General features: G+C 45.9%; 1 protein-coding gene and 1 long non-coding RNA gene across 3 annotated transcripts in view; both read right to left on the bottom strand.

The window, feature by feature from the left end:
- LMF1 (lipase maturation factor 1) overlaps positions 1-17,948 on the bottom strand; it is a 175,298-nt gene extending 157,350 nt beyond the window's left edge. The window contains exon 1 of one of the 2 annotated variants that reach the window (XM_061473468.1): positions 17,639-17,948. In XM_061473468.1, the coding sequence (XP_061329452.1) occupies positions 17,639-17,710 (72 nt within the window). In that variant the 5' untranslated portion in view covers positions 17,711-17,948. The remainder of the gene's footprint in view (positions 1-17,638) is intronic. The other variant, XM_061473467.1, reaches the window with a different exon arrangement.
- On the bottom strand, positions 38-16,152 carry LOC133279606 (uncharacterized). Its single transcript, XR_009746924.1, has 4 exons — positions 15,100-16,152; positions 14,839-14,998; positions 3,431-3,496; positions 38-759 (listed from the first exon to the last, which is right to left on the bottom strand). It is a non-coding gene; the product is annotated as an uncharacterized LOC133279606 (long non-coding RNA).
- Positions 17,949-27,456: the final 9,508 nt, after the last annotated feature.

The raw sequence follows: 27,456 nt of genomic DNA, 5'->3' as shown, positions 1-27,456 counted from the left end.
AGTGAGGGTTTAACAAGTGACGGAGAATTACACACACTCGGCTCTCAACTTTTTATTCTACTTCTAATCAAAACACACTTCAGCTTAAATTCTAAGATAATAGATGCAATATAAAATCTGGGGGCAGGCAGGATAGGAACTAAATTATTTGCTTATCCCCTGTTTACAGATAACAGGAAAGAAACAAGTTAAATTCAACCCTCAGTGATTGCCTTCTCTCCATACCAAAATCAAGAAGAAAACTGACTATAAGGGGGAGGAAAAAAAAGCTTTTCCTTTTAAAATAGGCTTCAATTCTAGCCATGGAGTTGGCCTGCAACGCGTGCAGGAGCAAGGCATGCTGGAACCATCCCCAAGGAAACACTTGCTTTGGCTCCAAACAGGACACATTTGTGCATCAAGAGTCAAATCAGATCAGCTGCTTCTCCCATCCTCAAGCCTGGTTAATGAACCCATAGATAGCCAAAAAGTAAACAGATGCATTTCTGTCTTTTCTGCTGGGAACCCAAATTGCTGCTCCGAGAGGCATCCGACGGCCACGGAGGTGACGACGTGGAGTCGGGATCTCCCAGGGAGGTTACGTCATTTTCCCACCTCACACCTGGAATTTTCCTCTCCGGAGGGATGGGACTGTCCGTTACAACTCACATGCTCATTGCAGCTTCTCTGCAGCTCTGCTTAGCTCCCTGCTGCTATCTCATTTGACCAGTTTCTCAGGACAGACTCAGGGCCAGCAAACCGTCTTCTGAGTATCTGGGGCTACTTAACACAATAACAAGGAAGAACAGAAGAAAGAAGAAAAGCAAGCCTATAAAAGAGCATCATCTTCTCAAAGCCTCTGCTAGAACAGAGATAATAAATCACCATTAAATCAGGCTTCCACTAGGGTATCTCAGACAGAAGCATCACCAGCAACTTCTGCTCTAGGAGAGCGCATCCTTGCTCAGAAAGGGTCAGAAACAAGCCAGGCTGTCAACACCACAAATCTGCTGCAACAGCTCTGGTCTCATTCTGAGCCTGGAGGAAAACATCCTTCATTTGAAAGAAAGACAAAACACCAAGTTAACCTTGCCAAGTTCCTTCTAGACCCAGCACCACAGCTGCAACCTTCAGAGAGAGGGAGACCTGCCATTGCCAGAGATGATCCAGGACCAAGGCCACCTGGCTCAGGGTGGCACACACAGGTCACCAAGGCACCTAGACAGAGGATCCAACAAAGAGGGCCAGGGGGGAGATTTAGACTTGGGATGAAGTTGTCACAAAAGTTCACCTCTCTGGGAGCAGCCTGGCTGCTGGCCCTGAAGGTGTGCTCCAGTGGAGAGGCAGAACATCCGTCCATCCATCCATCCCCCACAGCCACAGCTCAGCTAGGAAAAAGCAAATCACTCTGGCCAATAAGCAGTCCCTCCAGAGCACAGACCACACTCAATAACAGGAGCACTGCCCTGCCAAAAGCAGGGAGGAGAAGGAGCCATCAGATCTGCCATCAGGGAATGCCACTTGCCTGAGCCGTGTCTATTCACATGGAGAGACTCATATAAACCCATCACACACTTGCTGGAACGAACCACACCACATCTAAAGCCAAATTTCCACCAAATAACAATAAATAAAGCCCAGAATTTATCAGAGCTCAGCTAATTTCAGCACAGCTCTAACCCCATCTGTACAGCCGAGCACCTCTTCACCCTTCAGAGATAACAGCCCACCTTGGCCTGTGCTTTGCACTGTGAAAGCTCTTGCACGGCTGCTTCACAGCTCATTCCCTGAAGTGAGGAGTGGTTTTAATAACTGATACCTGACAGGAGTAAGAGCACAGAGCAAAACCTGTGGCAATTCCGGCTGATCCCATTTACCCTAACAGCTTGTTGTTATTTCCAGACTCTGGAGTTCTTTAAAATTCATAGGGACAGCCTGCAGTTTTAATAGAGGCTACCAAAATCCATGTTAAGATGCATCAAAAAGAGCACACTTCCTGGAGGGGAATAGGAAACAGTCAGCATTTACAAAGATCTCTCCAGGAATAATTCTTTCTTTAAAGCTCTTGCTTTGAAGTAGACGCTACCAAAGAATAAGGCTTCCAGTGCTCAGCAATATTTAATGGACTTCTACAGCAATGGATGACAATGTTGTTGTTTCAGCTATATTATAACAAAAATATTGTGGTTTTCCTGTATTCTAACAAAAGTAACTCGAGATTTACATCTCATTCATCTTATTCAGAAGTAGCCCTTAAGCCAAAAACAAGGGAGGGAGAGACCCTACTGCGTACAAAGGACTTCAGTAATCCTCATAGGGTGACTATCCAGTCAGGACATAAAGAAAAGCCAAAGAAAGATAAAACACCACTTGCAAAAAAGCAGCTTTTCTACAACCATCAGCGAGAGACTAACACACGTACAGAAGAGGAGCAGCTTGAGTTAAAACTAAGACAGGCATCCTCACTAGCCCAACAAAAGTCTGGACTCATGCTGTAAAGTCCAACTCATTAAAACACCCACATCCAGTGTGAAAGTATCACCTAACCACAGATGAGTGGAAACAAGCCTCCATACTCCTCTGCTTCTGCACTTGGCGAAGCACCATGTACAATAATCCCATGTACAATGATCCCATGTACAATAAACCAGCTCAATCACTTAAACTGATTACAACGACTGGTAAACAAGGAGACAGATGCAATTCCATGAAGGAGAATCATTAAATGGTTTGAGTTGGACAGGACCTTAAAGCTCATCCAGTTCAAACCCCTCTGCCCTGGGCAGGGACACCTTCCACTAGACCATGGGAGAAGGGGGAGGATGCTCAGCCACTACTTTTGCAAGCCTCCAAATACACAGGCACAAATGGACTTTTATTCTTGTGCCTGACATCAGAATAACCAAATTTCTTCCCAGAAAATCAGACCATCACCAGCAGTTCTCCCAGTATTTCCACAGAGAGGAACATCTTCTACCAGGATTTCGAACGTTCCAGTTAGATTCTAGCTACGGGTTGGAATACTTCATGCTGAAAAACCCCAACCTGTGCGAAGCAGGAATCAACCTTCCAGACCTCCAAGGGAGTAATATCTGCACCGCACGCTAGTGGAAAAGCAGATGATATGAGTAAAAGCTTCTTGATGTTCATACAAATCACCAGTGGCAAGGGAACTGAAATTTGGAACAGGTTCCTTCCCAACGGATGTCCTTCAGACCCTGCTTTGCTTGGTTGCCTTATTTAACTACTCATCTTTAACGCTACCCTCCAAACAATGCTGTTGTACTTACAGAACCCTTCCACCAAGTCTCCTTCAATCTCAATTTACAGCATTCACATCAGTTTTCCTTTCCTTAAGGGCATATGGAAAGAAATCCAGTGAAAGGAAGAAAGCAACCAAACATTTGACAGAGAAAGACAGAAAAAGCAAGTTGATGTAAAGGCTACATACCCACAAATGCCTCAATACATTACTAGTGCAGATTTGGTCTCTTTTATTCACTTACCAAAGGAATACCTGCAAAACAAAATGAAGAAAAAGCAAAAATAAATTAAAGCCTTGGCTGTGGAACTGCAGGCACCTACAGCTCGTGGTAGCTTTATTTCAAACCTCACACATTCTGTTCCAAAACACATCTGTCAAGAGCATGGGAACATGCCTGAACCACATAATGGGCAACTCGCAGCGCTAAACGGGAAATTGCTGCTACCTGGCAATGAAAGAAGAGAAAATTCCCTTGTTTCTGGGTAAATTAAGCTGTTATTTAGCACTCCAAGCAACTGGAGTTCAAGCCTTCTTTCAATACACATGCTAACCCAGAGGAGCCCCAAATCACAACGGACCCTGGGCTGCACGAAGGGCTGCTCTGACTTGAGAGACTCCTCTGAGCCAGAACTAGTTGCCAGGGCAGCTTCACCAGGTTCCACTGCAGCATTAGGCATCCATGGTTTCCAGAGTGTGTTAAGCACTTCCCAGGCAGAAGGCAACAACTGAAGCTGTTATAAACACAACGTTAAGGCATACATCTGTGCCAATGAAGCCAAGCTGCTGAGAAGCAAGAATTTACTTCCCACTGGTGAGCTACCCGTTGGGTTTTCATTCCCTGTTGAAGCCAGGGAGGTCTAGCACCACGCCATCTGCTAGGGAGTGCTATGTACTGGTGCCCACTGACCCTCAGTGCCACAGGAAGATCCGATCCCTGATACACAATGTAGTGTTTTCATGTGAAGTTTTGCCACAATCTACTACATCATTTAACTTGCCTTTTTAACTGGCCTTTCATTGAAATTACCTTTAGCTTAGCTACAACCGATAGCTATAAACCACGGGACTACCAGTTCCAGTAACATGTAAACCTCAAAGGTTAACAAGTTTTAAGATGCTGTTCTTCAACAGACAGCTTGTATTTACTCCCCTTATGGCTTCAATCCCATATCACACCTTTATTATTTGTATCTGCAGCATACTGTATTACATGAACCAAAACCACCCCGAAACAACCAGAACCCCAAACCAAAAAACACCCCAGGCTTTTAAAGATCTGCTCTTATAGAAAATACCCAAAATACCCCAAATAGGTGTGCACGGAATTTGAATAGCTCTAAAATCCATCAATCTAAATGCTTTACTACATCTTTAACAACAATTTCATGTGGGGCTACTGATGGAGAGAGAGCAGTAACTTGAAAATACACAATAAGTTTTAACTTGCTTAATAAAAGCAGCTCTTTATAAAGATATCTGTCATTAAGGGCAACCTAACTTTGCTGTGCTCCACCACACTTGTGGTGCAGTTAAACATAAACTTGTACGAATTATTCTTCTTTCTTGGCAGAAGTTAAGAACCCCCCGAGGCTCATTTAAAACACACACACACACACAGAGACAAACACAAAATGAGGAATTAATCAAATATTGTATTCTACTGAACCACACTGAGCTTTCTGACGTGTGTCTGTTGCTGATTACATCAATCCCGGCTCCATAACTTGTCGTGTGATGACAGGCAAGCACTTGTGAATTTATTCCTCTGAAGAAGCCTGCGATACAAATGCCAAGGAAACCAAACCAAATGGCCTGCTCCAAATACATAAAAGCAGCAGGGCTTCTTGTAGGGACTTTTTTGGGGGGGAGATTTAATAGGTACAAAGAGGCAGGTACCCAATTCCCACAGACTTCAGGTTGTAGTTTGGAACCCAATTACCGTTACTCCTTTTCAACATCCTCTTCCTTGCTTATACAGAGTACTCAGAAGTGTTTATTAATAAAAACTGATGGGTTTCCTACTCCCCGTTTTGGCATTTGGAATGTTACTGACAGACAATAACAAGTAAAAACATGGATTTGATTTTGAAGGTTTTGGAGGGTTTTGGCAAATTTCAACAGATCTGCACATTGCCAACCTCAGAAATGTTGCAATTTCAAAGTATATTCCATTTGGATTGTCTAAATCGAATTAAAAGGTGATGTCACTTCTGTTTCCTGGTCAGAGGAACAATGTCATTAGCCGTGGATTGGCACTGGAGGCAAACTTCATGTCACACTTCAAAAGACCACGCATCAGCTGACAATCATAAACACCATTAGGTACTTGGGTTAAATTGTTTTCACCACATTGTCATGCTGATTAATTCTAGCTCAAGTCTATTCCTGGAAAGCAAAAACTGATAGGAAAACATAGCTCAAACTACATTAAACTCCATCACTCCCGATGAAAACACACTGCTTCACCAGTGCCCGTGGTGGAGGCAGCAGGGAGAAGACAACGCAGGTCTGAAGACATGGCTCTGCAAGAGCTTCCCAGGCCACCACTGTGCAAACAGGGAGCTCCCAACCCAACCAAAACCACCCCCTTTTCTCTGTAACTTCATGGTTTTTCTGCCTGCAAAGCATGCAGGATGATGGTTTCTATTTGCTTAGGGCAGATCAGCCAGACTTGCCCAATGAATTTACATTCCTTCCCCATAGCTGCACACATAATTCAACACAAGTGTTGTCTGGGACAGGGATTCCTCTTGTAAGGCTGTAAAACAGGACAAAACCCTATATAAAATCTATCAGAAATAGTATTAGAACATAGAGAGGCACTCTTACCTTTACATCTCTTGATGCTTACTAAGAAAATACATCTGTATTTATAACCCAAAAACCAGTTTTACCCATGGTTCACATCCCAGCAGTGCCCAATGCTGCAAGATCATAGAATAACAGAACAGCTTGGGTTGGAATGGACCCTCCTTCCAACCAAATTGATTTCCACAGGCAGGATAATTCCCTGCTGCATCCCTAATCTGCAGCTGGTGTTAACAGCTTCTCTCACTGTTCTCCATGGAGAACATCCTCTATGGAAAGTGAGCCCAGATGTCAACTTTTAACTCCATTATGAATCTTATTCTCTAGGCTGCATAACGTGGGATGGGGGAAAAGGTATTTGGGTAGCACCAACATTTCAGTAACAGAATCTTATTCTCTAAGCTGCATAACGTGGGATGGGGGAAAAGGTATTTGGATAGCACCAACATTTCAGTAACAGGGAAATCGGGATGAGCTGCCTGCCATAAATCCAGGCACTGGATTAAGGGAGAAGAAAAATGGGCTAATCCATGGAATTATAGAAAACATGGAAAATCCATGTGCCCCAAGACAGGACTGACTCTGTGAGGATCACCTCTGACAGATGCCTGTCAAAACAGCGATGGAAACTCCACCTCCCCCTCCAGGCATTCAGCCCAATGTTGGTTCCTCCATATGCACATTTAGAAGGCTTTTCCTCACGTCTAACCTGTATCTTCCTTTCCACCACATAAGCCAACACAGCTTGTCCCATCCACGTGCAGACAGTGAACATGGAGAACAGTTTATTCCCATCCTCTCTGCTGCTTTCACACACTTCAAGATCTTTGTCTCCTTTCCCAGTTTTCATGGAATAGTTTGGACTGGAAGGGACCTTGAAGCTCATCCAGTTCCAACTCCCTGCCACAGGCAGGGATGCCTTCCACTAGAGCAGCTTGCTCCAAGCCCCGTCCAACCTGGCCTTGAGTTTTCCTTTCTCTCAACTAACCAAACTCAGCTCCTTCAGCTTTTCACCACAACAGGCCACTTTCTTCCCTCTTCTCTGCCCAGCGTGGAGCCAGACCCACTTCCAGCCCAATGTGACAACCAGACACGATTTCTCCAGCTCCAAGACATGCAAAACCTCATCCACTGCTGCACTGCATGTGATGCTCCTAAAAGTTACTGGTTTACGTGCCTGAAAGCTTGTTTGGTGAACCACAATATACCAACCAAATTAAAGCTGTGAACACTTAGGACAAGAAAAACCCCATGTTTTCCTTGTGTGTGTATATATACGTACAGTACCTGGCACCTGGGATCCACTTCCTAAGCACAGCGCCTCAAAGAGAGAAGCCAGTTGGCAAACATCACTTCCAAGAGACTGGGAGTCCGTCAGAATGAGATGACAGAATTAGTCGAGTGCACCATTAATTTCAGAACATCATTAACTTAAAAGTGTGGGGGGAAGAAACATTTCTGACAGCTGGTTTCAGTTGCTGCCAAGCCTTTAGCATTGCACAGCGGTCGCGGGGGGAGGAAATAAGCTAGAATGGGAGTAAATGAAACCACTCGTCTGGTTTCTGGATTCACTTTATTGTGGTCACAGATCTCTAAAAACTGGGATTCAGCGCTCTGTAATTACAACATCCACATTTAAATGGAAGGCACAGGGATAACATTAAAAAAAGAGAGTGCTCGAGGATGAGGTTTGCTCCTCGGTTTGCACGTGGTGCAGGGAAAGGTGCCTGAGCAGAGCTGGAGCCAACCAGGAGAGCAGGAATGGGACAGAATCATAGACTAGTTAGGGTTGGAAGGTACCTTAAGATCATCCAGTTCCAATCCCCTGCTATGGGCAGGGACACATCCCACTAGACCATGTCACCCAAGGCTCTGTCCAACCTGGCCTTGAACACTGCCAGGGATGGAGCATTCACAACTTCCCTGGGCAACCCATTCCAGTGCTTCACCACCTTCACAGTAAAGAATTTCTTCCTTATATCCAATCTAAACTTCCCCTGTTTAAGTTTGAACCCATATGGGATGGGGTGAGACAGCCACCCTCCTGGAGCAGCACTGGGTGCTCACAACCATGCCCCATCCTGCGGCTGCACAAGTGGCAGCAAACCATCCAAGCACTGCTTTACTTTACCCCTGCAAGGCAGGGAATCAGGATGGGATAAGAGACCAAATGTGAATTACCCAATTAAGCCCCAGCACTCGCCAACTGTTCTACCCGTGCTCATTTCCAAAGCTAGAAATGATTATAAGCCCTGGCTTACGTGACTGCAGAATTATCCAGACTCAAAGTTTGCTTTGGTGAAATCCTTCCTGTGCCAAACCCAGATGCTGAAATGGCAGCCCTGAGAACCCTGCACTGTGCTGTTCCTTCAGCTGGACGGTGAGTCCAAGGCAGGCAAGGTGAAAATGAGAGCAGGCAGCAGGAAGCTGACTGCAGCAGCACCACAGCTTCTCCACCCTGCTACAACCACACCAGGCTGCCAAAATCACTGCCTTTCCCTAGGCAGAATCAAACTGGAAATCCACGTGCATGATGGCAAGTAGCAACAGACCCTCATGGAAAATAAAGGGGTCAGTCCCACGGCAGCATTTCAATGTGCATCCATGCACAAGGTGAGTTTTGCCATCCTGCTTTTTCAGCACCAGCAGCAGAAAGGTTTTGGATTTCTGCTGCTGGCAGGTAAAATCCCAGGAAAACTGCATTTCTGCAATTCCATTCCTTGATTAAGAAAAGAACAATCATTTAATTGCATTAATGAACCTCTTTCCAAAGGTTGCCTCCCCACTGCCTACCCTTCTGCAGCCTGAGCACAACTCCCCATTAAAGGAAGAGGCCTGCAGCAAGGCTTTGGAGTTTGATGGAAGCATGGCCATTTCCTCTCCATGAAGTTCATAAAGACAGAAGTCATTCCAATGCAAACTTCCACCTACTTTCCCAAGACAGCCTGCTTGTTCTGCAGTCACTTGCCTCCCCTTCTCCAGGAAAAAACATCTGGATTAAGACTCTTAGGGAAATCAGTAAACACAGATCCCACCATGCCTGGACTCTTCCCTAACCCCTGATTGCTTTTCAGCTGTACCCATCGCTCTATGAACATTCTTTCCAACCACAGCTGTTTGAGAAGTTAGAGGAGTTCAACAACATCCAGGGTTGGAGCAGAGTGGGTACGTGAAGCTATTTGGCAAGTTACAATTCAAAAGAAATCATGAAAAAACCCTATTATTCATTCTTTTCCTAAATCTTTCAGCTGTGGAATCAATACGCAAGTCTGTATACTGGCTACAGTTGGCAATGAGATGTGCCAGATAATAAGCAATTAAAACATGTTTGTTTTAGTCTCCGGCAAAGGCCTGTGGTGCATCACACACTGCACAGCCACGCCACGAACCACATAGCCTTCTGATCACTGCTTTGCTCTCATTTTTCTCATCAGCTATGATTTGCAGGAGTGATTGGAAGCTAGAGACAGCCTGTGCAAAGGAAAGAGTGCTGTGTTAACTGTCCACAGAATACACACAGCTCCCCATGTGCCACTCCTATTGCCACTGATGTGTTTGAACGTGGTCTTCTCATGATGTCAAGTTAGGAACAGGGAAGCAGGTGAAAGAATATCACTGTGTGCCTTTCACTGACATTTGCCAAGCTACCAAAGCATCACACACTATGATGTTAAGTCATTTTGTCAGGCTCTCTGCAAAGCCAAGCAGCAGATGCACACCGCTGCTCTTCTGTGCTGTCCTAGTACTGGACACAGGTAACAGGGATTGTTGGGATTAACATCATCAAAGGATGTGAACCAAGACTTGCAGGGCAATTCCACAGCACACACTGAACAGATTAAACAGGCACTGGGGGGGGGGGAGGGGGGGGAGAAGTGCTGGTCAGCAATGGGATGCTCACGGGAGCATCAGGCAGCACACGAACACCCACCATGGTATGGACATAACCTGCACACGCCTTAGGGGATGCCCAGCACAATGCTGTTTTGTGCTGTAGAGACAAAGATGATCTCTTCTACATATGGTGAATTAACTTTTACAGACCTCTGGCTATCTTAAAGCAGACTTAAATAGAAAAAAGATCCTCCAAAGCTGCTATTATTAAGTGAAGCCACTACGGTAATCACAAGTCAAAACACTGTGCAAACAATCAAGGTAAAATACTCAAATTCCTCTCTAGTTTCCCTCTTTTTAAACCTATATAAATTCCTCCAAGTATTCACATTAGTCAGATGGCATTCACCCTAGTGGCACTACTTGCTACAAACACAACAGCCCCAGCAGCAGTGCTGCAGCTGCTCAGGAAGCCCCTACCCACCATTCTACCAAAGCCTCTTGTTTTTCATATCGTGTTGCAATGGCAAGTTAAGACTTGCCATGGGTCAGTTCTTCTCCAGGAATGTATTCACAGAAGCAAGAAACCACCAGCCCTGGAGCAGCCCAAAACCCCACCAAAGCATCCCTTAACAGCCCTTAAAAGCTTTCAGCAGCTCTTCTACCAACAGCTCTTGCAGATTATCTCACATTTATAACATAGCTGGACCTGGCTTCTTCATCAGGTCCATCTCCACCTGCCTTTCGGTCCATTCCATCCCACAGAATAATGCACAGCTTTTGGAGTACAAGTGGGCAGGAGCACACTCGAGCCTCCTTGGACATCCTATGGCAACTGTGTTCTTTGCCCCTTCAAAAAGGCCAGCCTAAATTAACAGCATACAACCCACTGCCACCTGCATTTAACTGCCTCAATCAAGACAAGAAACCAAAACCCAGCCTAACTTAACAGCATACAAGCCATTGCCACCTGCACTTAATTGCCTTGAACAAGACAAGAAACCTCTGCAGAGCACACAGGTCTTGGGGATGAAGGAACCAGCCACAGCATCACCCTCCTCCTGCCTGGCCATGCTGAACACCAGGCGAGTGGATGGCAAAGGGCTGGCCCCTCTCAAGGGCTGCATCCAAACCCAACGCCAGCCTAGGGCGGAGAGGGGAAACACTAAATGATTCCTTTCTGACATCAGCCATGATTAAATTTTAATCTCTCAAACAAAAATATGGTTCTCATTAGCCTCATTAGTTCCCAGTTGTACTGCAAGGCAACAGTGTCACATGGTATTAATCTTTGTTTTCATTAATATGTCATATCAACTGCTCACAGCATTCTTTGAAACTGATCCGCTCCCTCTCTTCTGTGTGAGTAGGAAGTGCCAAGAAGCAGCTTCCTCGACAGGAAGGATGACCCCCTGAGATCCTTCAACTTCAGGTTTACGTTTCAAGAGATAATCTTTTCTTTCTGGGCAAAGAGGGAGGGGAGTTTGGAGGAAAAGGGATGGGAGGCTGCGATCCACAGTAACAAAGAAATTCCTGATGTTTATCGCCAAGGCCAGATACAGGAATAACATATCCTAAGTTTTCTTGTTGTTGTTGTCATTGGGATATTTTGGAGAGCTACAAAAATAAAGCCAGGTTGCAAAAAAGGGTTCTTTGCAAAGCCCCTGGCAAACTTCAGCCAGCTCCGGTTCAGCATATCCATCAAGATGATATTTGCTAATGGGATTCATCTAAAACCATAGATAACTTGTTTTTTTAAAAACACAAAATTGTATACAGGATGCAGGCACATTAATTCCTGCATGCATTTCCAACCTTCCTATCTGTAAAGCTGATAACAATTAAGTCCTACAGTCCCTCAGTACAAGCTTGTGTTACAGACAGGCAACCAGAGCAGGATATAGGCTGATGGAAAGACCTGGCCAAGGTCACACAGTTAAACACAACCTGACAGATCCATTCCTGCCCATACAGTGAAGTCTTGGAGAACTTCCCAAGTGAAGAAAGCATACTGATGAAACCCAGGGCACACAAGTTCCTATTCCCTGCTTGCACAGCTCCTGATCTTTCCATATTTGCTTACTCAGGGGCAGAAAAAGTCTTACTGAATTACCCATGCCTCTTAACAAAACCTGCATTAGCTCAAATGCACCCATGTGGTTATGTTCATTCACCCTTGATCTGGCTCAGGTCTGCTGGAAGCTCAAAGGCTGAGGCTTCCATCTCCGCTTGCATGTCAGGCTAAGACTCCTCTAGTCATAAAATGAGTATCTCCATAAGTGCTGTGCCTTTCTCATAAACGGGTCACAAACCAGCACACTTAAAAGCAGGAATGATGCGTTGCTAAATCCAACCCATGTTGCACACACTGGCTGTTTTACACGCTGGAATAAGGAGCTCAGAAGAGATCTGTTTCTAACCTTTACTGGGTAGGATGACACAAGACAAAACCCCAGATGCTTTAGACTGAAAGCCCAAAGCTGTAGAATGTAAGAGGAAAGGAAGTGGGCAAGAGGTCCATCTAATGGCTACTAATGCTCTCCTGGAGAGTGAAAACGCAGCCTGAGCATCTCATCAGCCCCCCCAGCATTTGATGGAGCTCAGCCTGAACCAGTCACCAGTTCATCCTCTAGCACACAGAAGACTGATTAAAGTCCTACATAGGTCAAGTGCTTTTTAATGAGATATCTAAACCACAAAACCTCCATGACATACAAGTCTCTCTTCTTTCTCACTTGTAAATGAACTTCTGAGGGCTGTAATTTAATTGCAATTAAATTACATGCCTTGGAGACATGCTTTCATGACCCGCAGTATATTTGTCCCTTCACTAAGTCTTAAAGTTAAAAGCTATTATGTCCAATCAGCTAGATATGAAGAAACATGAGGCATCTGGGGCCAGAAAGACAATTACATCCTCTCCTCTGAGCCTCAGAGAAGTGTTGGTGCATTTTGGAAACCACCCTGGCCATGTGGAATTGGAAAGGCACAGCCAGAACAGCTATTGCTCACAGCCTCTGGGGTTGTGCAGTGGTGAAGCACTGATCAACTTCATATTCCTTGCAGAAAAAAAAGCTACGCTGCTTACTCTTGTTTTACCCTAAATAACTGTTAGCAGTAGCTCCAGCAACATTTTCCACAAGGGAAGAACACACTGAAAAGAATGCTGTAGGCACCTCATGCTATAACATTTTATTTATTGGCTTGTTTAACCTATTCCCTTGAGCTCTTGTAACTCTACCAGAATCTTAGTCATGAAAGGCAAAAAAAAAAAAAGGCAATAGGATTTAAACCCTTACCATTTGAGCTTTTGTATCAAGTGTCTTTACAAACTGTACTCCTTGAACAGTGGGCAATCAGCTTTGTAAAATGAACCTGCACAATAACCAAGGGGAAAGGAAGGGCTTTCAGATGACATTTGAAAATGCTGGGGGGAGATGGCTCTGCGAGGAAACAACAGAAGAAGAAACAGGAGATCAAGTGGCAGAATAGCTGAAAAGTTTGTTTATATAAGAAAATGTAATAGCTCTCTGGAGACACCTTACTGGGGATAAAAGTGAGTCTATTCCAGAATTACAGATTCACTTTAGAAAGGCATTAGTTATTCCGGTACAAAAGTGATTTAAGCTCTGCTGGAGCACCTTTCCCAGAGAGCCTCTACTGCTCATGGTCCACCTCTGCAGACATGAGCCCCAGCAGCACAAAATAAAACCACAAATGGAGGTTTCATGAGGTCACCTGCAACAAGGACTTTTATAGTTAAGGGGGCAGCTTTTCCCATTCTTGGTTCAATGTCCCACAATCCATTATATTAATATTCAGGAGGGAGGAAGTGGCAAGAAAGGCAAAGCCATTTGTATTGGACCTGTGCTGTTCTTCCAGTGACTGAACCTGGACAAGCAGGATTTGCAGTCTGCAAAATGGACCCTGAAGCATGAGGAATTCCCACAAAACCCTTCTAAGCATCTTTAGCTTAAGTAGCTCTGTTAAACTGGGACCACTTTTTACTATTATTCTACTGAATTCAGGCATAGACTGAAGAAAGGGCATTAAAAAATCAAGTCTAAAATGAACACAAAGGTTGCTGACTTCACCCAGCCTATGGGTCAGACATTAAATATGCTTTTGCACCAATAGATTTTTAGTCTTGACTGTCTTCTACTGCAAAAGGAAAAGAGGAAAAAAAAACATCCAGTATTTTAAGACACACTGAGCTTCTGAGGCAAGTGTAGCACTATCATACACGTGCCCCATGACCCAGAGGTTTAGTCTGAGCACACCCCAAATATCACAGCTATTTTGGGAACAGAGTACCCAGAATTGCAAAAGCTTCCTGGTGCATTCCACTTCCAAATTCAGCAAAGGCAATCTCAGCCCCACACTTTACAGGTATCAAAGTTAATACTGTTCCCTGAACTGGCCTAGTTTGGAGGACCACCAAAGTGCACCTTGTATCAAAGAGTTCACCTGCACTTTGGCAGAGCCAACAGTAAACTGGCAAAGCCCAGAATTCAGGACACCATCCTGGCCTCAGGTCTCAGGATTTCAGGTTGCCAAAGTAATGCTTATCCCACAAAATCCATTACAAACAGCTCACATCCTGTTCCAGGAGCAGCTTTCCTGAGGGTTCTAACACCCTCAAAGCCCTTCAGCCGGTCCCGTGCCGCGCTGTCCCAGCAGGCTCAGCTGTCCCCAGGCACACAGCGTATTCCCCAGCTCCCACATGGAGGCCGGCAGTGGCGGGGCAGGCAGACAACGTGTCCTGCCCTTCAAAGGGGACAGTTTGCTCTTCTAAAGCTTCCTCTGAGCCTGAGCCCAAGCCAGCTGGACAGCAGTTGAAAGACTCCTTCAGCAGCACCCGGTATCTGGAGACTCCAGCCCAAAACAAATAGAAGCATTTAAAATTAAAATAGAAGAAGAAAAGGCGATAAAAGGAAGAAATTGTTCCTCACTGGCCTCAAGAAGAGAGCTCTATTCCTCCTTATCACTCCGTATCTTCCTTCAGCTGGCTTCCTGGGCATCTACTGCAAAGGATTTAGCTGGATTGGGTCAGACCACGGGTCCATGCCTGGCCCAGAAGCGCCGGTTTGCGGGAATCCTGCGCCTGCCAAGCTGAAGAGGAACATTTTAAGACAGACCATACGATAACTCCAAACCAGTGTGTCCACAGGAGGAATTTCTTCCTCATTTCGGAAGCCTTTCTGCCGAGTTACCTCATAACCCTGATAAGGGATGCCTGACAACATTGTCCTTTGCTCCTTCACAAGATCTGCAGTCTTCAGCAGGTGCTTTGGAGAAGAATTGGGACTCATCAAAACCTCTCAATCTGCCCAAATTTGTAAGACAACATTAATGGATCACCTAAACCCACCTACAACCGGTGTGAAAAGGGAGCTTTAAAGACAGCTTTAGCTTTAAGGCCAATGCTGCCACCCACCCATGATCAGCAGCAGAACTCAGATCTCAGCTCATCCCGTGCAGCACCACAGTTCCCTGAAGGATGGCGAGAAACCAGTTAATTCCCCCTTTGCTCTTTCCCCATGTTTACCTGCCCTGTGAGCACCCAGGGAAGTGAAAGTCACACTGCATGCACAATAATAATATGGTTTTGACCACCCAGTGACCCATTTCAGAGGATCTAATGAAAAATGTAACCGCAGCTGAATGAACTGTTCTGCTGGGTTGCTTTGATTCTTCTCCCCCACCCCTTTACAAGAACTTAATTTCCTGTTGAATATATCTGATGCCACAATTATGAAGAGATGAAGTTGAGGCAATGCCTCCTATCCCCTCCTCTTTTCTCTTACCCTTCCCCAGAAGAACTTGACCCATTCCCTTAAGTTGTTGTTCCACACCAAGAGTAACCTGCCTGTACCAGGGTAAATTTTAAACTCCAAATATGAAGCAGCAAAGGAAGCAAAAAAAACACAGCCTTATCTCCACATCAAGAGTCAGTTCCTTTCAACCATAGCATCCACAGAAGGCAAACTCTGGGCTCCACTTGCATTCCTGCTGGCCAGATCATTGTCTTCAGAGCTGCAAAGAGACCCAACACTTGGCCACAAGCTCCTAACCCTGCTCAGGAAGAGGCATTTGGACATGGTCTGCTGGACACTGGTGCTGCTTTGGTGTGGTAGAGGAAAAGGACTCCCTTTTCCATCCCCTGCTCTTTGCCTCTCCCTAAAGGACTGGAAACATGAGAAAACAGCCACTTTGAGTTCAATGGGCACGAGTGGATTTCCTTTGGCAATACCCCAAGAGTTCTGAAGGGCACCATTACACCTCTTGCCTTCAGTCTGCCTGTACCAGGGAAAACAACTGAAAGCAGAAGAACCAGCACAGAACATGACTGCCCAATGACACACAGAGAACATATTCCAGCCAGCTTTGATTTTTTAAAATCAAAACTGTAATGACATTATAGCACCACTGCAGCTTCAGCACTGGCACACTGAGCACAACAGAGTGCCTTGTGGGCACTAACAAGGCAAGACTGTCATGCTGATGGCTTAGCTAGCCAGCTACTTCAGGAGCAAGCCACATCAAGCCTTCAGCCTCAGGAGTCGCTGCAGGTCCAGCTCTCAGCTACAAAACCTTTGCAGCCTCAAGTGGGGATTGTTATGGGTTTCCCCCCCCACTTACAAAGAGGAAAGAGGGACACATCCAGATTTTGCTGCTACAATGACACAGGCTCCTGTATCTCTGGAAACCAGAGCAGGATGATACTTGAATTCCTGCCCTGTAACATAAAACATCTACAAAAATAGACAAGTTTGGAATAACTTGGAAATGGGCAACAGAAAACTATCCACCAAGTTATTTTTCAAGCTTTGTGGCTTTCTCTCACAGTCTTAAGTTCATGCTGAGTTAAGAACTCAGAGAATAGAGCTTTTCAGAAAACTGTTATCCTTCACCCACTTACATACCATTTGGAGTAGGATAGGAATGAACGAGACAGGACAAGGCTCAGGGCTGCACAAGCACGTGCAAAGCCTCAATGTTAACGTTCACTGAGCCCATGCAATGGCCCATCCATGACAGGGAAGGTCTCCTGTCATGTGTCCTAGAGCCAGAAGATGGGAGAGAAACCATGCCAGTAACACAGCTGTGTCATGCCCACAGCTTGGGCACCTCTTCATGGCACAACCTTTTAACCTCCCAAAGTTACCACCTCACCTCTGCTACAGGCAGAGAGGTACCTGAAGAGATGAACTAATGAAATTAGGGGGTTCTACAGGCCCATCCTCTTTTAACCAATGTATTTGTGCCCTTTACAAGCGTGACAACCAACTAAAGCCTTTTCTTTTGCACCACTGCCCTTCCCTGCAGCAAGGTGCTATGCAGACAGTCACTATTTCTCCTTTACTTTTTCCCTGCAGGCTTATGTACTTATCTTGAGTGTTCCACCTCTCTTCTGGACAGAACTGAGAATTGACAAGCCATCTCAAAAGGAATTATTAGGAGAATTCCCTTGCAACAGCCATGAGGGAAAAGTACTCCCCAGCAGGGACAACATGTAACACATTATGCAGCCAATCTGCTTCTCAGAGGAGAACAGAATCAGGGCCTGTATCCTGCATGAGAGAGCAGAGGCATGCCTACAACTCATTTCTGCCACATGCTTTCCTTATCTCACATTCCCACATTTCTCCTTAAAAGATTACCAACCTCAAATGGCAATAGCAAGGCAATGTGTACAATGAACAGAAAGAGATCACTGAGAAAAACAACACAGAGAGATTGTCAGCTTACCAGATTTGTCCAACATTGACCAAGGAGAGGTAGAGAACCCACAGGATAGACATGAGGACCATGTTTGCACATCCAGTTATCAATACAAAGGCTGAAGTTGCCAGGCCGAACAGGGAGAGATAGTCCAAGGTGCTGTCCATGTCTGACCAATCCAGAAACCAGATGACTGTTGGTGCATAGTTCAGTGCATCCAGGTCTATCTTCCCCTTGAAATACTTCTTGACATTCTGCAGGTAGAGCTTACATGGGAGCATCCCCTTCTCTCCTATTAGCTGCTTGTTTTGATGATAGGCCACCAAGAAGGCTACAACTAGAGGAAAATAAGGAAGGGGGAAAACAGTGTTAGAAATCACCCAGGGTGAAGTACACATATGAGTCCAGAGTTACAGAAGTACATTCATGCCTCAGGAAGGCATTTATTCACATGGCCTCATCTGTGTTAAAATGCAACACACTCATTTCTATTAACCACGATGCAGAAGGCAGAGGAATTCTATAAATACTGTCTCTGCCTTCCCACCAGGAAATGGCACAGAGTATGTTTTGAGGTCATTTTCTCCTCCGCAGCTGTAAGGAACATGCCACTTGCTTCAGGCAAACTCAACAATGCACTGCTGGGAAAAGCTCCCTGGAACCGAGAGACCTGACCCAGTGTAGGACCAGGAGCTGAGCCTGGCTCTGTTAGACCCTGCATGACCCTAGGTTAGTCACATACACCATTCATCTCCTAATGCAGATGAGGAAAACAGCCTAACTGCACTGTGGAGTACAAGTGAAAGCATTAATTTCCAAGGCTTGCAGATTGATTTTGCTTTCCACAAAAGCATACGGAATGGGGACACTGAGAACCCCCAGTTTAGGCACTGAGGTGAGGCAGCCAGAAGAGCACACACAGCTCCTGAGCTCTGCAGCAGCAAAGATACCGCTGTACTTCCCAACCCTTCCTACTCCAGTTCCACAAAGTATCTTGCCATGTAAATAGATGAATTTGTGTTGATGGGGATTTACAGTGCCTGCTGCTCCTAAACTGACCCACGCAGCCCGACAGCAGGTTGTGTCTGCAAGGTTATGCTTTGATTTAGAGCACATCGCCATCTTTACATAACACTGTGCATCTATCAAGTACTGGTGATAGGAGAAATGGGTTCAAACTTAAACAGGGGATATTTAGCTTACATATAAGGGAGAAGCTCTTTACTGAGGGAGTGGTGAGGTGCTGGCACAGGGTGCCCAGAGAAGCTGCCCCATCCCTGGCAGTGTTCAAGGCCAGGTTGGACACAGGGGCTTGGAGCAAGCTGCTCTAGTGGAAGGTGTCCCTCCCTGTGGCAAGAGGTTGGAACTAAATAATCTTAAGGCCCTTTCCAACCCAAACCATTGTATTATTCTATATTACTAATGAGACAGCTTAAACCCAGACACACCATTAAAGAGATGTTCAAAGGACACCTTAATTCTTTTGGCAGTGTAACAGTTAATGGTTTTCCATCATTGCAAGAGACAGTAGTTATGCTATGGGTTGACCTTCTGGACCCTCTCACATCCTGGTAGGTTGGAAATATAAAGTCTTAATATTTTCCTGTCCTCTAAATTGCTGCTTTCTCCACGTTCCTACAGCTCTCTCATTTATAGTGTCTAGGCTCTTGCAGTGGACAATCTTAGAACAGCCAGATGCTTTTTTTAACATCACATAAGCAATTTAATTACAGATTATAGGCCTAGAATTTGATGTTCTACAGAGAAAGTTGGTCAGATTCTAGGGATTAGCTCATATTTTAGGAATCTCCTCCAGTTACCAATTTGCAGTTCATAACGGCAGTAATCTCCCTGTCTCAGACAAAAATGACGAAGGCCAACATTTCCTGATTAGGTTCCATGCATTTTGCTCCCAGCATCCAACGTACCCATCTTTCAAACACTATCCAAACACCAGCCACGTCACACGCAGCAATACCAGAGGTCTTGCAAAAGGCCGACTTGTTCCCCCCATCAATCCTCTTTAGTTAATGATCAAATCTGTTTCCTTCCTTATCTGAATACTGTCATTCTGCAAACAAGAATCCTGGTGTTCATCTGGTTGGTGTCTCTCACTGGGAACGCTGGTGGAGAGTCTGTGTGAAACTAGACCCCGAGTTCAAGCCCGGATTCCTGGTTCTTTGAAGTCTGACTAGCAACCAAAAGCCTGCAGCCCCAGGGAATACAAATAAATGTCCCATTCCCCCCAGACACACACAGAGGTCCCCAGTGGACTTCAGTTAATCCACTTAAGCCTTACTCCATCTCTCTGCATACACCATGTATTTTGTCCTCAGTGAAAAAACACTGAAGCTCACAATCCAACGTGTACTGGAGGTCGCTGGGAAGGTTCCCACTGATTTCAACAGATCCTGAATCACAGCACTAACTTAATGAAGTTGGGGGTTTAACTGGTTGTGTCTCTTCCCATCTGTCTTTTATACCCAGTGAAGGACTTTAATAAAAGACACAGAAAAATTTACTCCATTATGGACAGGGAGAGGGACAAGAGAAAAACTGATCACACCCTAAAGAATCAATTTCAGATTTAAAATTAACATAAACCTCTAAAATTTACATTAAAAACACTAAATTAACATAAAACAAGTGGTTTATATTTTAGAGCACTCATTCCTCTACCAACCGTCAGTCTGGCACAACTGCGTAATCAGAAAGCACGACACATGAAACCAGCAGAAATATAATGCTTCTGAGCCTCAGACAACTTAATATCTTCATTTCTGGTTTAAAAAACATGAACACCAATTCTGCCTTAAAACTCCATGCCTTGATTTCCCTTGATTAGCGCTGCAATTTGCTGCATAGCTTTCCAAAAGTGCTAATCAAATTCACCTCTAAATGCCACAGAAATTGCTGCCCCAACCCATAACTGCTAAGCAGGTTTTTTTTGCCTTAAAAAGCTCCAAATTAGACCCCTGCACAGATGCAGGATAAACAAGGAAAGGGTAAATTAGGAAAAACAAACTATAGCTATTGCAGAACACAAATACTGTACAGCCTTTTTAAGCCTGAAGGCAGCAAAGACTGCATTATAGGTTGGCATGAATTGCACAGCTAAAGACTGCCCAGTTTGGGCTCCAAGGTGGCTTTCTCCCAAAACAGCCATTTCTCACAGGATGCTGCACTGCTGCTATCTTGCACACTGCCATTTCACAACTAAATCCCATCAGCAGTGGCCCTAATTTATGGAGAACCCATCTAACCCTAACCAAATCGTGACCATTCCACCTACGTTTCCATCCATTACCCTCCCAACCATGAGGGCCCACGTCTGGAGAGCGCCGTTTATTGCTCACACGAATGCAGTGTTTCCTGGATGTGCTGCTCCATCCCAGATCCAGCTCCCTCTCCTGGACACTGCCCAGGCTGAGCTGCTGTCTTACACCACATCGTGCTCCCTCATCACTCATCCCCAGCATCTTCCACAGCACCTTGGAAGGGCAAATCCCGTATGCAGCACCCGCTTCTCAAACTCCACCACCGAGTCATCCAGACCCACTCTCCCAAGGCACCAGCTACGGCTGCAAGAGGCTTTGCCCTGTAGGCAGTGGTTCCTGTGTTACCGGACACATTGAATGCTTGAAACTAGAGACAGATTCTGCAAAGGATTTCAGCAACACAACAGATGCACTCATCTAGGGGGAAAAAAAAGGGAAGTTATTGATCAGTTTGTCCTTGCTTCCTCTCCCTGAACCCCTCTTGAGAAACCGTAGCCCTAAAGTGACAGTAACACAGACCCTGCTCCCTTCTCCATGAACCTTCCCTTTGATCGTGGCTTTGGCATGGGAGGGAAGAAAAGTCCCTTTGGCCCCCAAAGCCTGCGTCTTCTTCCTCTTCCTTAACCCCTATTCTGAAACATCTCTCCCTTTGGCCTTGTATCTCGGGTTTTTCCACTCTCCATCTTCCCACTCCCTACAGGTAAACATGGTCAAACAAGCTGACTTCCACCTGGGACACTGGCTGGCATACTCACTGTGCTGCTGGGGCATGCGGCAAGGTTTACTGCTTCTCATTTGTCCTGTAGCTTCTTCCTGGAAAGGGGTGGCAAAGCAGGTCTATGACATGAACCAGAATTCACACAAGCCAGACAATGCTGGGTTCAACCATGCTGTGGGGTCCAAAGTACGGATAAAGCCTGCTCAAGCAATGGCACTGCATCCTCTTCAGCCTCTCCAAACGCTCCGCAAAGCTGAGCTCTTGAGTGTCTGCAAGGCTCATGCCAGCCAGAGAGGTTCTGATCTCTGGCACCAAAGAGAGAAAGATCTTACCCAGAGGGATGCTGAAGTGGCAAAAGAGCCAGCAGCTACTGAGCATCACTACTGGCCAGGCAAGCAGGTAACATCTCAGTCACCAACAGAGCTGTAAGACTCTGCCTCCCACTCAGATAAGCTGTCTTCTCCCTCAGCAAATCCCATTCCTGGATTTGCAGCCTTTGGGCAATGCATTCACCAGCATCTCCTGTCAGTTCAGGATTTATTTGTCCATCAAGAACCAGGCAGCCTGCCTACAAGCCACCTCCAGCTCAGGCACATATTGCACAGAGGAGTCCACAGTAGGTTCCCCCAGGATGGAGCAAGTTGATGCAGGGCCTGATCCAGAGTCACCCCCTCCTTCCTACCCCCTTTAGCAGGCCAAATCCCTCAGAGTGACTCTCATTTTCTGTTATAAACTTAATGAAACGAGAACATAACTGAGAAGGGTCCCTTCTCAGAAAACACTTTGATGACCAGGAGGCAGAAGCTGATGTTTGCCTATAGCCATCCTTTCCAACATCACAGATGGGAATCATGTGAGGCCACGGCTGGGCTCCTAATCCAGGGATATCCCCTGCAGGCTCTCAGCACAGCTCTTGCACACCGCCAAGACTCCAGACCCAGCATAAAACCCCATCACCCCTGCAGCTGCTCGCTGGCTTTTCCCCAGTACTTCCCAATTCGGGTGTTTCCAGCCCATGCCAGTCTCCTCTGTTCCACCTGAAGCACTTTGCCATTCTCCAGACTCTCTGCTCCTCTGTGGATTGAAAACACTCATCCTGAGCAACTCCCCTGCTCCTTCCCACTCAGGAGGCAACAGGAGCCTTTGACAGCTCACATGGGAGCAGCTCCTCTACCTGCTGTGAGCTTATCTTTACATAAGTAGTACATGTAAATTGTCACTGACTGCTAATAGACCTTCACTACTTATTCTCACCTCAGAAGGTGCTTTACTGTACTTTTCCATTAACACCCCCCCCCATACTTTCTCCTTCCCCTCCCAGCCTCCCTTCTTCAAACCCACATGCTACCTATAAGCACAACCCAAGAATGCAACACAAGAGTCACCCATGTGAAATGATTTGGTCTATCCATACTGCCCCGTCACCTCAGTTCCTTTATGGCAGTCCAGGCTCAGCCTGCTATGGTGGGAGAACGAGAATCCCATTTTTCATGCTCTGTAAAGATTTAAAGATGTGAAATCCAAAACTTTCCTGTTATATGGCTTCCTCTCTCCCCCCATTAAAAGAAGTCTTAACTTCTTTTGGCCCAAGCCACAAGAAGAAATGAACCAAGAGCACGGAGCTTTGCATGAAAACCAAACTACACTTTGCACACACACAAAAAAATCTGCCTGGAGCCATATATCAAGTGCACCTTTGACCCAACAAGGCATTCAAAAAGGCCCTGTGCTGGAAGCTGGCAAGCTGTGGTTGCACTACTGAAAAGAAGAAGGGGGAGAATATTCATGGTATTTTCATTATTATCAGAGAAATGAATCAAATACGTTTTCAATTGATAAATTCCCCTGCAAAGTTTTGCAACACAGAAGTAACAACACCCTAGTACTGAGCAAAGAGTCGGAGTGAAACCAAGCACCCCCTTTTCATCCTGCAACCCTACAGCCACAAACAAACACACAAACAGAGGAGTCTGTTCTTAACACTTTCTTGTTTTGCTGCAATTCCCAGCGAAGCTAAAGACTTTGGAGTGGTTGCTTTGGGGGCTTTTCAAGTGCTTATCTCCCCCTTCCCTCTTTGGTTGAAATAATGTGAAAGCAAACAGAAAAGGCTGGGCTGTGGGACTGCTGAAGAGCTTCCCAGTAGCACCCAGGTTGTTCAAAACCACACCAGTGGAATCCAGCCTGCAGCTGGAGGAAGCCCTGAGAAGAGGGGACAGACACATGGCTTGCTAAGAGGACACAGCACTAACCTCCTGCTGTTGTGATACAGACCTACTAACAGGAACTGTGCTGAAATAAAACCTTTCAGGGGAGGAGAAGCACCAGAAGATGTACTATAATCCTGGCTGGACAAGCTGAAAGCTACTGGGAGCTCTGTAATATAACTGAGGGAAAAGAAGGGGGAAAGCAGGGGAGATGGCAGACAGAAAGAGAGGAGGAAGGCCACCAGAGAGGGCCAGGAACCTACAGGAAGCCAAACCCTCCTGAGAAGGCTTTAGGTTTCAGAATTAGGAAGAAGTAGCATGAACCTCCCATAGCTCTAGCTCTGGGGAAAGAAAATACTAGTATTAAACAATATGGAAGGAGAAGGAAAATAAACTGGATTTAAGTAATAACTTTTATTTTACAGCACTCTAAGGAGCCTGGCTGAAATTGGGAAGGGTGGGATCTAATTACTTAAACTTCTACATCTGGAAGCCGATGATAGTAATCATCCAAAAAGGGCACTTGTCAATGATTTAGGAGGAGGGTGAAGGGATCAAGTAATGCACATTTGTTGTCAAGAGCTTTGGGACCAGCTATTGTAACAGCACTTCCAACAAGACCTCAAAGACATTCTGCATTGACAAAATGTCCACCTCTGCCATAAAGAACAAGCACAGTGCAAGACCAGGGTGGAAAACCTTCAAATCTCAAAACAGCATTTCTCAAACCTCCCTGTCCCATGAATTACCGTGTTAGGGACTGCAATTAGGCACTGAGAGACAGGCTGCAATGGTGGAAGTCTGTGAGATAAGTCTTCAACTGGCACAGCAGAAGCACATGAAGATGCTTCTGCAGAAACAGAGAGAGGTGTCTGGGCAGCAGAACACAGATTAAAACCTACACAGTTGTTCTCTTCCTCAGTGTTCAAGGCTGGATTCTGTGTTACTTCACACTCTCCTAATTCAGAAGGGTTTTACCACTTGGTCTGCCCACACTTACTTGGAGAAGTGGAGAAACAGGTCCCAGATCTGAGAACATCTCCAAGGAGATTGTCAGCTGTAAGAACTTAAGCACCACCAAATTCACAAGAGCATGGTGCCAGCTACTACTAAACAGAGAATTCCACAGAGGGAGGGTTTCACTCCCTGTAATGATCAGCTGGAAGGACCCCACAGGCACAGCCCTGCTGCAAAGAGCAAACCTCCTTGAGCACTTCCAGCTTGGATCCATTTTCCCCTTCCCTCCTGCAAGCAGCAGGTTGTTCTGGCCAGTGACCTTCATGAATCCTCAGCTCCTTTCCCACCTTCCCATCTCTAAGGTGCCTCTCAGACAACAGCTGCTTTGCCAGGGACTTCCCACATTCTGGCTGCTTCTGGAAACCCCCTTCAAAAGAAAAAAGAAGAGGAAAGCTGTTATAATCAAAGGGGTGGGGGAGAAGGGAGGACACTTCACACCTGCCTTGTTCTGCCTTTCCTCCTTCTGCAGAGGATCCAAAGGGATAGCATCTCCCTGGCTCACATCAGGCAATAAAACAGCCCCTCAAGAGTGGAATAGGGGTAGGAAGGAGGTGACAAGCCCCCAGATCATGCTTAGTGATTCTGCCCCTCACCTCTGCGTGCCTGTACAGCCCAAATTGTGCTTCTTTCCACCCATTCAAAGGGTCCCTCATTCTCCTTGCCCTCCCTTTTCACCTAATTCCCCTCCCTTGTCCCACCTGAACAAGCTTGCAGCTCACACAGCTGCAAATAAGCAGGAGCTCCAACCATCAGGATGTGACCACTTCTCTGATACTTTAACACAAGGTCCCCCCGAAGGATTTGTTGCTTAATGAAGCAGGAATGAAAAGGTTATGTTTAAAAGGGTGAAATGAAAGAAGGGAGGAAAAACATCCCACAACTGAGGAATGTCAAACTGTCACAGCGGCATCAACGGTTTCCTTAGCAAGTCTGAGAATTGGAGTGTGTGGAATTGCCATGGCTGGGAAAAAGTAATCTGTCAGAGTAAATGGTTCCATCTTCAGAAAAGAGCTTGGATGAGCAGCTTGGCACAGAGCCTTTAAATTGTTTTCTGCTGCTCCTAAACCCAGGCTCTCTGAAGAGATCAAAAGGCAACCCACCTTCCCTCGAGAGCATCCCAGCCCAGCAGCTGAGCCATGGGCTTGCAGCCTTTTGACAGGGGAATCCGCCTGCTCACAATCTCTCCATCTCAGACACAACAATCAGTTTCCACCCCACCAATGTTTGGGCTGTAGGCCGCACAGCATCTCCCCCACGCTGGGATCAGAGCTAGAGCCCAAACACTGCTGCAGGCAATAGCCTGCAGCTGGAATTTGACCTGTCCCAAATCTGGCCCAGGTTTCTGGCTTTGGGCTGTTACTCAACCAAAACAAAACAGCAGAAACCGCTGTTACCTGACTGCACCCAAGCAGAAGTTGCAGGTAAACGTCTCCTCTCTTGTGCCTCTTCCATTACAAAGGACAAAACCATCCTCCTACCCTGCTCCTTCCAGCTCTGGTACCCAAACTCTTCCTCCGAGGCTCCCTCTCACACGAAGGTTTCCTCACTCTGGACTGCAGAAGCAATCTGGGGTCTCCTCCCCCTTCTGCCCCTCCCAGGTATTCCCATTCCCTTATCCTAATTGGAAAAGGGCTGAATCCATTCTATTTCCGGTCATTCTGCTTTCACTCCCAGCCTGCAATCTCAGCTTCATCCTCTGGCTCACCCACCCTCCTCCCTTTCGCACTGCAGCCCATGGGTTTCAATCATATCCATGCTGCAACTCACCTGACCCTGAAGTGGATATTTGCTCCTCACCTCTTACTGCTCTCATTGTCCCAAATCAGGTCTCTCACTCACAAAGTCCCACACATTTGACTTACTCTTCACCTTCACACCCAACACACCATCACCCTTCAGAGCAGTGTTCCGTCCCAGATGTAGCATATTTATAACCCCAAATCCACGACCAGGAAGCAGCAGCCTCCACCAACCGCCCAGCAGAGAACACTAATCAGTTTTTCATAAGGAAACTGCAAACTGAGCTCTGGGAAACTCAGCAGTCTGGATTTACACACGGGGGAATAGCGGAATCGCTTTCATTCTGACTGGAAGAGTCATAACCCCGCATTTCACCGAGAGCTGAAACCAAACTAGAAACAGAGCACGTGTCAAAGCCATACAAAACTACAACTTCTGCATGGTTTTGATGCAAAATAATCTAAGCAGGCTGGCAGCCTACAAATTCTAATGATTTTGTGGACAAATCTGGGGCAAGCTTAGAATTTGTAGCGCAGTGTGTTACATGTCAGTTTAGGTTTCACTGTGAATATTTTCAAGTGGAGTACTCATGGGCTCCAAGCACAGCTCGTGGCCTTCCTTGCCTAGAGGAGAGCACAGCTGAGCTTGGAAACTGGTTTCACCATAAACTGCTTTAAGGTCATGTCAGTTGTAGGTGCTGACTGGCACCCAAGCATGGGGTCACTCTCCAGACAGTAAAGACTTGCTCCTGCATAAGACAATGAATCACAGAACCGAGTAGCTTGGAAAAGACCTTTAGGATCACCCAGTCCAACCATTACTCCAGCACTGCCACTAACCCATAGCCCTCAGGCCTCGTCTCCACGCTGTGTGAACACTTGCAGGGCC

This window comes from Pezoporus flaviventris, unplaced genomic scaffold, assembly GCF_033815535.1.
Source record: "Pezoporus flaviventris isolate CSIRO_AGI_PZ_B2104156 unplaced genomic scaffold, CSIRO_AGI_Pfla_v1 ptg000078l, whole genome shotgun sequence".
NCBI classification, from domain to species: Eukaryota; Metazoa; Chordata; class Aves; order Psittaciformes; family Psittacidae; genus Pezoporus; species Pezoporus flaviventris.
This window is presented reverse-complemented; position numbering and strand designations above follow the sequence as displayed.